The 15,060-nt window shown below is 40.6% G+C and overlaps 1 protein-coding gene across 4 annotated transcripts in view; it reads left to right on the top strand.

The window, feature by feature from the left end:
* The window catches only part of CDKL1 (cyclin dependent kinase like 1), a 57,835-nt gene extending 45,605 nt beyond the window's left edge, over positions 1-12,230 (top strand). For all 4 annotated transcript variants that reach the window (XM_015544472.2, XM_042989657.1, XM_042989659.1 and 1 more), the window contains 6 exons: positions 1,724-1,814; positions 2,449-2,649; positions 4,851-4,933; positions 7,746-7,802; positions 9,372-9,527; positions 11,622-12,230. In XM_015544472.2, coding sequence (XP_015399958.2) covers positions 1,724-1,814; positions 2,449-2,649; positions 4,851-4,933; positions 7,746-7,802; positions 9,372-9,527; positions 11,622-11,729 — 696 coding nt within the window. In that variant the 3' untranslated portion in view covers positions 11,730-12,230. The remainder of the gene's footprint in view (positions 1-1,723; positions 1,815-2,448; positions 2,650-4,850; positions 4,934-7,745; positions 7,803-9,371; positions 9,528-11,621) is intronic.
* Positions 12,231-15,060: the final 2,830 nt, after the last annotated feature.

The raw sequence follows: 15,060 nt of genomic DNA, 5'->3' as shown, positions 1-15,060 counted from the left end.
GAGGTCCTAAATGATTTTTCCTGAAACTGCCTTTCTGGAAGAAGAAAATACAGAAGTCGCCAGCACTTCCCCCTGTGGAGCCTCCACTCAGCTGAAGGCTACAATCCTTATCAAAATGCATGTATCCCAGAGAGCGTGGACACCTTATGCTGCTATTTATTGCAAGTGGGGGTGAGCACTTTCCTGAAGGCAGGTGTTAAGATGGGGGAGCAAGAGAGACCTCCTAAAGGCCCTGGTGGGGAAACTCAGAGACAGTAAAGAGGAATACAACACATACCACTCTTCCCTGGAGAGTCCCTGAAGCTCTGGGCGGCCACATGTACTGATGTGGGGAGGGTGTAGAACCTTGTAAAAGAATTCCCAGAACAGAATAGGAACACATTCTTGCTTGTGAGTCCTTCTGACCATCTGTCATCATGATATTCATGGGTGTACCCATTTATAGTAATATGTGAAGCGAGTGGGAAAAGAATGGCAATCTCAGAAACATTAATTGCTGAGAACCAGATAGATAGTAACAAAATAATTGAGAAATTGTCTCCCCCACCCCCAGATTTTCAAGAATAATAAATACCCATGGGAAAACATGCACACTGATCTCTCACCCTGAAGGTCCTTTGGAGGGAGAACTAGGCCAGACCCAAGAAGAACCTCTGTCCTCTCTCCAAATTCTAGAAAGTCAAGAATACCCCAGGGTTTCAGCTGTAAGCTAAAGAGGGTCTCTCAGATTGCAGCAGGATCCAACATTCTTCTCCAGAGAGGAAAATGCTTGGGAGAAGGGAAGATTATTGGAAATTGGGATTTTGACCCAAATGTTGTTTTTATGTAATCCTTAATTAGGTTGTTGATTTGTTCTTTGCCAAGAGAATTGTTATTTAATAAGAAAATCATGTGAAGATTCTTCAACTTTCTTCTAACATTAGCCTGTTAAACAATGTCAGCTGTGGTTTGGAAACCACAGGTGATTTGAGTCTAAGTTATGGAGTGGGGGCTATGTCCCGTGGGGGTGGATGTCGCTCTAAGAACGCTTGTGTGTGGGACAGAGCTGACATCTAGCGACTCTCCCCAGAGGCTAAGCTGTGTCTACCCTTGTTTATCTTGCCAGGATGAATTCCAAGAGCTGGAAGGGAGGTCTCTTGGCAAGCTCTGGTTCCCGCCCTTCTCTTCCCCAGCTTATCTCAGCAGGCCCAGGGCTTGTCCTGTTTACCAGGCGGACTGTGTTCTGTTCTCAGCTAAACAACTGAACTGTGAATTCTGCTTATGTATCAACTTGCAGCTTCTGCAGCCCTGATGCAGGCCTCACCCTGAGGCTTTTAACATTTTCCCTTCCACCTAGGCTTACCAGAATAAATATAGGACACCCAGTTAAATTTGAATTTCAGAGAAACAATCTTAACTTTTTAGTATAAGTATGTCCCAAATATTTCATGGGATGTACTTACACTGAAAACTTATTTGTTGTTTATCTGGCTATCCTATTTTCATTTTTTCTTTCTTCCTTTTTGCTCCTCTTGGGTCCTTTAGGAACTTGGAGTGTTTCCGGCTATAATGAGTATGGTACTAGATTTATTTTAGGCTGCTATTTTGTAGCCTATTATCCAAACAGCCAGTACAAGGTTTTAATGATTTTTCAGATATTTGCTAAATATTCATGAGTTCTATTTATCCCATACGTTATAGTTGCTCCTTGATAATCTGTTTTTGTTTTGATTTTTGTGACTAGTGCATACATAGAGATGTGAAGCCAGAAAATATCCTCATCACAAAACATTCAGTGATTAAGCTTTGTGACTTTGGATTTGCTCGGCTTTTGAGTGAGTGTTGATATTTTCTTAAATAATTGTAAAAGAGAGATTTCTTTACATGAGAAAGGCTCTTGATGCTATAAAATCTAGTTCTTATATGTTTAGGGCATAAGCATACCCTAAATTACAATTCTGCAATTACTGAAAACATGTAGATACATACAGTGGCTTAAAAATGTATGCTATATAAATTATACCACAGTAAAGTAGTTATTATTAAAGAGTATGTTATTCTCCTGGTTTCTACCTTTTTTTTTTTTTTCTTAAATAGTGATCTCAGAAGTACTATTTTAGAAGAGTGGTGGTTTTCAGCTTTGGCTGCAGATTAGAATCATCTGGGGAACTATTAACTATAACTATAAAAACTACACTGAGAACTCACCAGGCTCTCCCCCAGGAGTTCTGGTTTCACTGAACTGAGATGGGGCCCAAGCATTAGTAATTTAACAAATACTACGTTAATGATTTTAATATGCAACCAGTATGGAGAACCATTGATTTACAAAAGCCATTGATTTACAAAAAGAACCATTGATTTACAAGATGGGGCACAAGCTTGATTTCTTAGGTCTTCCCCCTCCCTGTTTTGATTCCAGTCTTCCACTGCTCTCTCTCTTGTTTTCCATGTACCATCACTGGCCAGCTGGACCAAGTGACTACTACACAGACTATGTGGCTACCAGGTGGTACCGCTCCCCAGAACTATTGGTGGGGGACACCCAGTACGGCCCCCCAGTAGACGTGTGGGCTGTTGGCTGTGTCTTTGCTGAGCTGCTGTCAGGGGTGCCTCTGTGGCCAGGGAAATCAGATGTGGATCAGCTCTATCTGATTAGGAAAACCTTGGGTAAGTGGTGTTTTTGTTATGCCTTTTGGGAAACTGAATAGTTTGACCCGTGTCAATACAGGAGGGAGCCAAGTTCCCAGTCTCATTCGATGCCCTTTACAGTCACAAAGGAGGGGTACTCTAGAAGCCTCACTTAAATAATTCCATTAAAGGTGTGCACATTTGGGGGTGCCTGGCTGACTCAGTCAGTAGAGCATGCAACTCTTGATCTCGGGGTTGTGAGTTTGAGCCCACCTTGGGCATACAGATTATTTAAAAAAAAAAAAAAAAAAAAAAGGAAAAAGTTGTCCACGTTTGTTTTTAATAAAAAGAATTAACTAGAGTGAATACATACCGGTTGTTCAAAAGGACACAAGGTTCTTCTCTCTTCAGCATAGTTTGGATCAAGTTAAACTCTGAATAATGATCATAGCAACAGTAAAAGCTATGTTTCTGTATGGGCCTAACAGTTTACAGAATGCTACTGTGTTTTATTTCATTTATTAGGATTTCATTTATTAGGATTTATTCTTTATTATTGTAATTTATTCTTTGGGTATCCTTCACTCTAGCCTGCCAGGCTAGATTGGATCACTGAGATGCTATAGAAGATTCTAAACCTTCTAAGTGTCAGGAAGAAAGGCTGGATCTTCTGGTGTCACTTTCGTTGTCTTTCTCTCTACTCTTGGGGTGGGATGGGGGAGGGAAGGGGAGGAGAAGAGAGACTTGGAGAGGAATGGATGAAAAGATCTATAAGCAGTGACTGTGACTGCCTTCTTCAAAAGTCAGGGAATTGCTACGACTCCCCAATTTAAAGCAAACTTCCTCTTCTAAACTCTTGGAGCATCTACCATCACCCTGTCTTGTCTTGTACTTTTATCTCCCCAAAGATACTGTAAGCTACCTGAGGGTGAGATCATGTCTTACATTTCTAGATTTCCTCCACCAATATCTGCACATAATAGGCAGTAGGTATTTGCTGATGGGTTTTTTTGAGTAGTATGTAAGGCACCTTGGAGCGATTCCAGGGGCACTCAGCCTTCCTTTGTTTCAGGGCACCCTCTTGTGTCTCCACTTCCAGCACCCTGATGGAAGAAAGTTGTTAGGATACAAGCAGTGTGCTCATGATGAAGTTCACTGAGATCCGGGGCAAGGTAGTAGAGAGTTGTTTTGGCTGCTTGTACAAAATGGGGCAAGACAACAGTTTTTGGATTTGCATGAGAGGTAAAGTTCCAAAACAAATCTGTAAAATTAGACAACTTGATACCCTGGGGTGGAAACTCCAGTTTCTGGGTTAGCAGTACTTCTGGGTCCCTGATTGGGAGGTTTTTGTCGTTCACTCTGCTTTGGGAAGTGGGCCTGGGTGTACCCCAGGGGCACCCTGCTGAGTATCTCCTGGTATTCTCGGAACAAAATTCCTCTTCACATGTAATATCCCTAGAATTTTACACAAGGGTGATTTTAGCTGATTTGGCTGAAATGTGGGTAGGATGAGCCTCACCTTATCCTCCAGAATATAGAAATGCTTCTTTTGTTTCATTGATTCATATTGTAAATGCTTTCTAAGCAGTAAGTAAAATGGGATTTCCAAGTGATCACTATTTGATGAAACAAGAAAAGGTGGTTCCAATTTGGAAATGAATTCCTTCTAGCTAGAAGATCTTCCATGATTTCTTCTTGCCTTCTTACCTTCTTTTCCTCCTCCTACCCCTCCTCCTTCCTTCCCTCCTTTCATCCCTCTTTCTTCCTTCCTCTCTTCCTTTTTCCCTTGCTTTTATCCTCAGATATTTATTGACTGCACTGTTCTAAGTGGTAGGCCAGTACCCTTTTATATCCACCCATCAGAATTCAGTTGATATGATTTTGCTTTGTATTTGTTGCACGTTGGCTATTTTTTTTAAAGGCATTATTGTGTGTGTGTGTGTGTGTGTGTGTGTGTGTGTATGTATGCTTCTGAGTTGTTTGGATTCCTCAAATACATTGTGAGTCTTTGAGGGGCAAGAACCTCATAGCCTTCAGTTTCTGTGCATGCCTTCTCTACACCTAATATGGTGCTTCATCCACTGAGGTCTTAGTACATATTGTTGAGGGTTGCCTCAACATCTCCCTCTCATTGAAAGAGCAGACTACAGCCTTCACTGGTGGTAGGCACAGACCCAGCACTGACGGAGACAAACCGTAAATCAGCCCTTGCTAACCAATCTCTTTCTTCTTGTCCAAAGGAGATCTCATTCCTAGACACCAGCAAGTATTTAGTACGAATCAGTACTTCAGCGGGGTGAAAATTCCAGACCCTGAGGATATGGTGAGTGACCCATTTTGGAAAGAGCTCTGAATACGGAGGCTAAGGTTACCAGGGTGTTTAAGTGGTAATCATTCTCTTTATAATGGGGAGTTGCAGACTAACGAGGTTTTGGTAGTTACTCGCCTGCCTTAGTGCCATGGCCCACTCTGCACTGGAAAGTCCATTTAAGAGTGAAAAAGAAAATTGGGGCAAATTGGCTAGCAAGACCCTGGCCTTCAATACCAATTTAGAAGTTGCTGATAGCAGAGGTTAGCCAGCATGTTGGACAGAAATGCAGAACTGCCTGCCTTCTCCTGTCCTGCCTTGTTTTCAGCAGCTGAAGCTAGGTACCTCACACAGTGGCTTATCCAGGAGGAAAATCCAGCATTGCCCAAGTCCCCTACTCTACTGTACTCTTACTGCCCAGACCATGGTGGGAAACCATAATGAACTTGCTTGGCAAGCCTCATTCTGGTATCTCTCCTCTACAGCCAATGTGGAGAAAATACTCATTTTTTAAAATTGAAAAATTTTAAATGTGCATACTCTTAACACACTTTCAAGAATTTATTGCAGTGAAACCATCAGACAGAGGCATCAATATGTGACATTAGAAATTATTTCCTTTAGTGTTCCATCCATAGGGGATTCATCATGTAAGTTATGATATATCTCTACAATAGAAATGCCTCATAGCCAGTAAAAGTAATTAGATTTATTATTCACCTGAATAAAAAGTCCACAATGTATTGTTAAATGAAAAAGGCTATAAACAGTACTAATCATTTGACATAATTTTAATAAATGTTTAATAAATGCACAATGTATGTATGTATGTACACATACATTTACATATATAAATAAAACGTGACCACTTCTGGAAAATCACACAAAGTTTTTTACATTTGTGAAATAAATGGCTGCAAGGTTATATACCAAAATATTAACAGTGGGTATCTCTTTGTGGTGGCATGATTTCTTTCTTTCTTTATGGTTTTTTAAAAAAAATACTTTTGGGTGTCTTCCAATGAGCCTGTATTATAATCAAAAACATCTCAGAGCACAATTAACGTTTGTGAAATCCTGAGTTTCTACCATCTAAGGAAGGTACTTTCAAACTGAAACTAAGCCTCTAATTGCTCAGTTTCCAGATGGAAGTTCTGTCAAGCTCCATTTGAGCTCTGTATTCACTCATCCTCCTGGCATGTCCCATGGTGAAGGCTTTCACCTTCCCCTGCTGCCTCCTTCTCCGGCACCACTACAAATAGGAAAAGTGGGTCATGCTGGGAGCATGCTGGGACCGAGAGGCAGGAATGACACCTGGCATATGGGAGGTGACCCAGCTGGCTCCCTTGTGACCTGGACATTCCCAGTTCCACACTAAATATCCCTTAGTGATTTCCTCTTTGCTTGTCTTACAGTGAAGACTCATGAACAACCCGGGGTTTCATAAATGCAAAAGGCTTCCCAGGGTCTCCCAGAGGTTGTCCTGCAGGGGATTTCCTGTTGACAGAAACACAGGAAGAAGTAATGCGGGGGTTGCACTGGTTGAACATCTGTGCCCTAGTCCCTCTGCCGGTCAGTCATCCTGCTGGAGGGAGGCCTGCTTGCCTCTGGCACTGGGAAACCAGCTAAGCGGGCAGAATGGGCTCTCCTATCACAGCTAACCAGCCGGCCTCATCCCAGGCCAGGCGTTGTTGCTGAGACAGCAGAGCTCAGTGTCAGCAATGTCATGTCAATCCCTAGCAGTGCCCAGATTTAACACACACAAAAGGCAAGAGAAATATTTAAGATATAGTTGGGGGTGGGGGAGGCTACTCTCAAGGTTCTAATACAAATCTGCTGTAGGATTTTTTTTTTTCCTGGTGATCTTAGGGAACTCCAAAACTGAGGCTCTTACCTCTTACCCTTACGGTGATTAGTAAGTGCACACTCGGAATTTGAGTGTTGGGGGCTGATTCCCTGTGCAAAAATAACACCGTGTTGTGCTCTTAAGCTTGACCACAACACTTAAGAGTGGTATTGCATTAGATGAGCCTGGCCAGTCCCTCCAGCGCACATCTGCCATCTCTTTATACATGCGATGCACTCCATCCAGCTGCCCTCCTTAATTAGCCTCTGTTAGTGGTGTATCTCTTTAACTGGCCTGTCTGGCCCCCTGACATTCAGCATTCCTCTTGCTTTATAGTGCTTGTTATTCCTGATTGCCTCCAGCATGTGACTGGAGCAAAATAGCCTTATATGGCCAGAGGGAGATTGATGAATGTCTGCCCCAGAGACTCTTTAAACAGCAGGATGATCAGGGAAACAGCAGGCTCTTGTGGGAGGAGAAACCAGTGTTTATTCCAGAAAACCAAGAAGCATCTGTTCACCTAGGTAGGGAGGAAAAATCTATTTTGAAGCTTCCTTTATGTAAATGTCAATAGATGCAAAAATTAGGGCCTCTTTTAAATGCCAATGTAAGTGCCAAAAATTACTCTAAGGCAAGTTATAGAAATTGAGGCAGAAAAAAAAAAAAAAGAAATAACAGTTGCTTCACAAGTGCGTTTCTTTCTTCCATGAATGCTCCCTCATAATTTGCTACCTGCACCATTTCTTTGGGAAGTGAAGGGAGTGGTGAGGAGGAAAATTTGGAAAAGAAATTTGGAGGTAGAGAGAAAGAGCTTGTGAAACAGGCCTTGTTTCAGCTGGGAGGTGGGTGGGGGAGGCAAGAAAGGTGCCAGGAAGATGCTTCTGTTACTCAGAAGACATTCAGCCTGAGGTCACCTTAGCTTTGAATACATACTGTAAATAAAACCCCCTTTTCTTCTTCTTTTTTTTTTTTTTTAAACAGGAACCACTTGAATTAAAATTTCCAAACATCTCTTCTCCGGCCCTGGGGCTCTTAAAGGTAAAATCATAGCTTCTAACAGACCGGAAGCACACAGTAGCTGGTGTCATTGGGGAATCTAAATGATTTATATCAGTCCATGAATTGAAAAGTGTTCCTTTTAGAATTCTCCTTCTCCTTTGGGAAGTATAAATACGTTGAATTTTTATTTACATTGTTACAATGAAAACATCTGTAGGTGTTTGTCACTTTAAACTAAACCCAACATACTGTGTTTAAAATCTAAGTTACAGAAATTTCAGATGGATAGTACTTGTTTTATGCAGGGATCCTTTTCTTCAAAAAATGTTGGGCCATAGGATTCATTTAAATAGTCAACTCCCTAGTATATCAGAAGTAGGTTTTGATTTTAAAACTTGATTTGTATATACATTTTCAGAGATCTATAGCTCTTATGTAAAATCGAGTACCAACTAAAACATTTTCAAGTTATAGTCCATGCCCTACCCATTTCAAAGTATTTAATGCATTTACTGATGCATTTGTAATATAACCAAAAAAAAAAAAAACCAAAAAAAAACAAAAAACAAAAAACGGAGACAGTTCCTTGGGGTATATAATTGTGAGATTTCATCTACTCAAGTATGAACCCTATGGTGTACTTAATGGCAAAGCAAATAGTTCAGAATGATGCAATCTAAGGGCATGTATACTATGCTTCTCCTTCCATACATGCATATATATACTGTAATGCATGGACTATTTCTGGAAGAATATACCAGAAAAAAAGGAACAGCTGAATCTGGAAGGAGGAATGGAAGAACTAGAGTGGTGAGGATGAAAGGGCGGGCCTACGCCGGTGGACTCCATCTTGTTCTGTGTCCTTCACCTTGACCACACCTCCTCCCCTTGAGTAACCCCCCCCTCACCTGCCTAACAGGACTCGGACCCTTCCCCAGGACCCTTCCCCAGCCAATCGGCTGAGGCCATAGCCATTACCTCACCAACTGCCCCTAGGCCCCAATAAAACCTTTGTCCTTTTGAAACTCGCTCTTTCTCCCTGGTATCTCACCGCTGCGTCGGTGCAGGTAGGGGATTGAGCTCGAGCTAGCTCGAATAAAGGCTCTTTTGCTTTTGCATCGGACTCGGCTCCCTAGTGGTCTTTGGGGATCACGAATTCTGGGCATAACAAGGAGACTTTGCTGTGTTCTGTATACATTTTATTTTTACCATGTGTGGGTATGAATTTTTTTAATAAAAACCCAAATTTTTACAAAGTATACACAAAGGACCAAACTGGTTATGTGGATTATTCCCGTTGGATACTGAGGCAAACTCAAAAATCCTATCTTACTCCCTCAGGGCAGAGCACCAACTGCCTCCAGAACAGGGCAAGGTGGAGAAAATGATTTTTTTGTTACTATTCCTAGAACCTATCTATTTACTTATTATGTGGTTACCCATTTAGGAATAATTGTGGAAGGAACCAAAAGCATGTTTGGTGTGTTTCCCCTACTTTTCCTCCTTCCTGTTCCCAAATGAAGGGTTTGATCTGTCAAAGAAAAAAAAATTGATTTCAGTAAGTTAATACGACTTTAAAGAAGAATGGAGACTTGTCTGTTCTTTTAGGGCTGTCTCCACATGAATCCTGCTGAGAGAATGACATGTGAACAGCTGTTGCAGCACCCGTATTTTGACAGCCTCCGAGAAACAGGGGATTCAGCAAAAGAGCGTGACAGACCAATAAGGAAGACGCTGAGACAGAGCCGAAAGCACCTGCCTGGGGTAAAAATGGGGCACTGCTTTACACAAGTGTCCCGGGGTTGTAGTTTCCAGTGACCTCATGCCTGCCACCTGGTGCAGGGAGTCTGTATCTATTCTCGGGGCGGTAACAGCGGCTTGCAGCTCCAGCACCTTCCTTGCAGAGCACGGTGACGGGCATATGATCTGTCAACCAGGGCACCGAGACATCTGCCTCCAAGGACCCCCTTCTCCCTGAATCCCGAAGGCGTCCTTGCCCTGCAGTTCCCTGCTGCCACAGAGGGGTTTTGTTGTGCACGAGCATGGGTCTCAGGTACACGAGCGTGAGCCCCGCTGAGCGTGCTTTTTGTGCTTTGGAGAATGAAGTCAGATTTATCCCAGGCAGCTCTCTGTCATCATGTTTACTTTCAGTATTGATTGACGTTCCAGGTTTATCCAAAAATGGACCTGTTTTCCCCTCTGTTCCTTTAATCATCAGAGTTGGCTCCGGTAGATACAGTGACGAGTGCTCTCAGTGATATCAGAACAGCTTATTTAACCAGAGAACAGCATCCAAGCTGCACACAGGGAGCCTGTGAAGAAAAAGACTGGTATAAAGTGGCAAAATAGCCTTCCCTTAAGTGTTAGCCTGTTACAAGCCAAAACTGTAGTAACTTAGAATGGACTGTGGTTAGAACCACAACTAAGATGAGCTGGCTACTCCTGGTCATTTCTGGATCTGCCTAGGTAGCCCTTAATCTATAAATTATTATGCCTTAGTCTTTCCCTTTGCAGACCCCACTGCCCAGCATGCTGAATGGCATCTGGGTTGTTTATGTGAGGTTTGGAGGAGAGAAGGGGATGGACAATCCATTAGAAACAGGTAGAGCATGAACTGCGGGGTCCAAAGATAGACCAGAGTTACAAAATTAAGAAAGCTTTATTTTATTCTGTCATATATGACCCAGGTAGCAAAACATGCCAGAATTAGACTCCCCACCCCCACCCACCCCAAATTACCACTGAACTTGCTGTTAATCTGTGTTCAAGAGTAGAGGGTCTTGATGCAAATATTTTTACTTGAAAGAATAGGGAAGCCCGCTAATTAATTAGTGTATTGTATATAGGCCCTGAAGGATTCAACTGTTTGAAGTATTAAAAAGTAACCTCTGTTCAGGGACTCCTGGGTGGCTCAGTCCGTTAAGCATCCTGCTCTCGATTTCAGCTCGGTTATGACCTCACAGTGCGTGAGTTTGAGCCCTGAGTTAGGTTCTGACAGCGAGGTAGCCTGCTTGGGATTCTCTCTCTCCCTCTCTCTCTGCCCCTCCCCCGCTCACCCATGGTCTCTCTGTCTCTCTCTCAAAATAAATAAATAGACATAAGAAAAAGTAACCACTGTTCAGATACCTACGGCCATGTAGTACATCTATTTTTTGTATGTTCTCCTTACTTTCATTTGACATTGACAATAAATTCAAACATTTTCTGGGAGCATGAAGGGAATAGTTTTGCCTTTTTAACTAAGGAGTAAGGGGGCAAATTGCTTAAGTGCTCCAGACACGAGTTTTCTTGGCTCTAAGATCACGCGTTGGCTTAAATGATCCCAAAGGTCCCAGCAAGCTCTTAACTCCTGTAAATCTATGTGGTTTTTTCCTAATGTTAATATGTAGATTTTTCCTTCTTTTTCATATTCTCTAAATTTTCTCAAATGTGCAATGTTTTGCTTTTTAATATAAAAGAAATCTTTAGGGGCGCCTGGGTGGCTCAGTCGGTTAAGAGTTAGACTTCAGCTCGGGTCATGATCTCACTGCCCAGGAGTTTGAGCCCCGCGTTGGGCTCTGTGCTGACAGCTCAGAGTCTGGAGCCTGTTTTGGATTCTGTGTCTCCCCCTCTCTCTGCCCCTCCCATGCTCATGCTCTGTCTTTGTCTCTCAATAATAAATAAATGTTAAAAAAAATTTTTTTAAAGAAATCTTTAAAAGAACAAAGTGAAACATTTTGTCTTCACTCAGAACCTGGGATTCTGTGCAGAAAAAGCATTTCCATGCTGAAAAATGGACTTCTTTACCTCTTTTGTGATATGTTATCAATAACAAAAAGTGTGTGGTGTTGAACCTGATCCTGTGTTTTGTATTTTCAGCTGCAGTACCTACCCCAGCTGACTAGCAGCAGCTTTCTTCCAGCTTTGGATAATAAGAAGTACTACTGTAACTTGAAGAAACTCAACTCCCGTTTTCCAAACATTTAAGGAGCTTGAAGATTGATGATGAAAAAGGAACCGAACTTACAAACTTAATTGAAAATAATCATAATGCTTTAAGAACATCAGGAGAAAACCTAAGTAATAATCTGGGGGAGGCCAGCTGGCAGAATCAGAAGGGGAATTACAGAGGCAGCCTTCTTCCATGCTTCCTGATGGTGACTAGAACAGAAAGGAAAAACTTGTTTGGATTTTCACTTGCATTTTTGTTGCATCTAAGTAGCTGAGTTTATTGACAAATATAAATTGTAGCTGCTGCCCATATATCTGGCAAGATTAGAGATGTGATAAAGATTTATGCTTCAACTGTACTATATGCAACAAGAAAAATGGATTACAAAACACCCATACGTATTTCTTGTATCTCTTTCACATGGAGTCCTATCCCCTGCCTTTTAGTTCCTGAAATCAAAATGTTTAAAATCCCATTTCCTGCTTGCTCTATTTCTTGATTGTCCTATTTTATTTTTTATTTTTTATTTATTTATTTTTTTTAAATTTTTTTTCAACGTTTATTTTATTTTTGGGACAGAGAGAGACAGAGCATGAACGGGGGAGGGACAGAGAGAGAGGGAGACACAGAATCGGAAACAGCCTCCAGGCTCCGAGCCATCAGCCCAGAGCCCGACGCGGGACTCGAACTCACGGACAGTGAGATCGTGACCTGGCTGAAGTCGGACGCTTAACCGACTGCGCCACCCAGGCGCCCCTTGATTGTCCTATTTTAAAACATTTTTGGAATATTGAAGAGTTGCTTAATAGTTTTAAAAATCATGGATTATCATAACAAAATTACAAATTTAATGATATTTCTAGACATTTCTTACATATGCTTTGGTCTTTACCTTTAGTAAAGGATGCATCTTAGTCATTTTTGCAGGCAAGATGGGTTTATATAACCCATCCACAGGTTACCCAATTCCCCATGCAAACAGTGGTGTGAAGGCTGGCGGCAGACCAAGGCGATCAAGAGGTAGAACGAGCCCTGCAGGCTTCCTGGGAACTGAGCCTATCAGCCTGAGAGTAATTATTCTTCATTCTCTCCAGCTCAGCCTCAGACTTGGAGACAGATCTATGGGCAGGACTATCTACAGTAATCTGGGATTTGGAAGAAATTGCTTGAGTTTTTACTTGGATCATGAAAGACGTGAGGTTGTAAACTCCTATTTTTCCTGAAATACTTTTTTACGCTATCTGTATGTATATGTGTATACATATGCATATGTGTCTGTACACATATCAGTGTGTGTATACATATACTATGCTAAGAACTGATAAAAATAATAACAGAGTAGTCCAAATTGATCCTGAAGATTCCTAGCTTTGTATTGTGAGACTTGAAATGATGACCTATAATTAGCTTTGATGCGGGCTGCCACTCTACAAAAAGCTTCATCACTCCTGTCCCCTGAACACAGGGTAAAATGAAGCTCACGTCTGTTTCTTATAGCTGACTGCCAGTTTTGGCTGATGGGCTGCTGCTGTGTCCTAGTCATTCTCAGTCATAGTTTTAGATGTTGTATTTTACGGTATCTTCAGAACATTTCTTCTGTACTCTTACTAGTTTACTGCTATAGTAACTTCCTTCATGACAGCATATGACTTTATTCTTTACTGCTAAGTAACTCACCAAATTTAGGCATCTGTTCAATAATTTTGGCCACTCCAGCCAGGTTAATGATATTCTAAGGCTTCCTGATGTATGTGTCTTCTTGCAAGGAGCTGACAGTGGGTTAAATACTAGTCTCGGCATTATCTGATTCTTCTTATGTGGCTTTGATTCAAATGGCAAAGAAGGACAGCCCACTTCTGTGAAGAGTTTACATTTTGTGTTTTTCTTTTTAACCCAAAACAATGTACTTGACGAGGCAGATGATTATAACTGCCTAATTTATCCAGTAGTTTTATAGAAAACCATTTAGAATACAAAAGTAGTTCCAGACTAAATTGTGGTGAATCAGTTGCCTCACCACACAATAAGCAAACAAATCTGAGATGGAAGCATTCATTTTTTTCTAATGAGTTCTAAATGTGCGCTAATGCTTAATTCAACCATATCTGTAATCATTCATTCAGCATGGAATCACTATTGTTTCACATAAGACTGTTTTACAACCTAGTCTTTTTAATTTGTTATTTTCTGATTTTGTAAATGACAGTGGCAATTATTCGTAAATAGTATATCATTTGTGGTATGTGCTATTTACATAAGCTGGTTTCTAAACACAATTAAAATCCACTTTTTCTACCCCAGTGCTGCATCATACAGTGTTTATTTTAAAATTATTTCCAGCTAAGGTTCTATTCAAGACCGTATAGTTTATGTTCAAGAACCAGACATACAGAAATCTACAGACAAGTTGGCCTATAATTAACAATAATAGAACCAGGGCCATTTCAAGCAGGTAAGATTAAAGATCTGTTTTTACCTATTTGTGATATTCTTTATCACTGCTTTCTAGATTTAAATTGAATTTTGTGTTTATACTTCTTTTTGATGTCCCTTGAAGTCATAGGAAGCAGTACCCAACATATATGGGGAAATTTAAATTAGTTTCTAGTTGGCATGTCAAAATTTTTGGTTTAAAGCAATATTTTAATTTAAGCAAAAAGTATGGTCTTCATGATTATTTCCTTTGTTCTACTGCAGTTGCAAAACTATTTGAATTCAGCCAAATATTTATGTCTAGTTTTAATAAAACACCCGACTAAGCTTACAAAATAGACAAATTAGCCAGAAACTATTCATTCAGAGAAAGGTGTAGGTTATAAAGAACAAAGGAATGTAGGGTCCTGAGAAATGAATGCAAATCCTGGGAAGCAATATGGATGCCTCAACAACCAATGACTGCCTTTCATAATTCATCAGTGAATCTGAAACTTAGCTTTCAGTTTTTCATAACTATACATTTATAGTAACATGCTTCAATAGCTTTAAAGTAAAATGTAACATTAACATAAATTACTGATAAAATACAATAAATGTGTTGCACATTTAAATAAATGTGTTGCACATTTAAATCACTTTAAAGAACTCTGTCAGTATCTACATACTGTACAGATTTCTATATAAAATGAGGAACATATGAGAATTAAACTGCTACCTTGTTTCCATTTTTCCTAAAAGGATTTAATGTACATATATTTTTACTTCCAACTTAGTAACTTCAGTGAGTCATGTCTGAATATTTTCTACATGATGGACTCTGCTTCTGAAATGTCATGATTGGATATCATTAGGGTCTGTTGATGATTATATAATATTTATGATGTTTAGAATCAACAATTTCAAATGATACTTTATATTGAAATACGATAC

This window comes from Panthera tigris, chromosome B3 (genome assembly GCF_018350195.1).
Source record: "Panthera tigris isolate Pti1 chromosome B3, P.tigris_Pti1_mat1.1, whole genome shotgun sequence".
NCBI classification, from domain to species: Eukaryota; Metazoa; Chordata; class Mammalia; order Carnivora; family Felidae; genus Panthera; species Panthera tigris.
The sequence above is the reverse complement of the archived record's forward strand: the minus strand, read 5'-3'. Positions and strand labels throughout refer to the sequence as shown.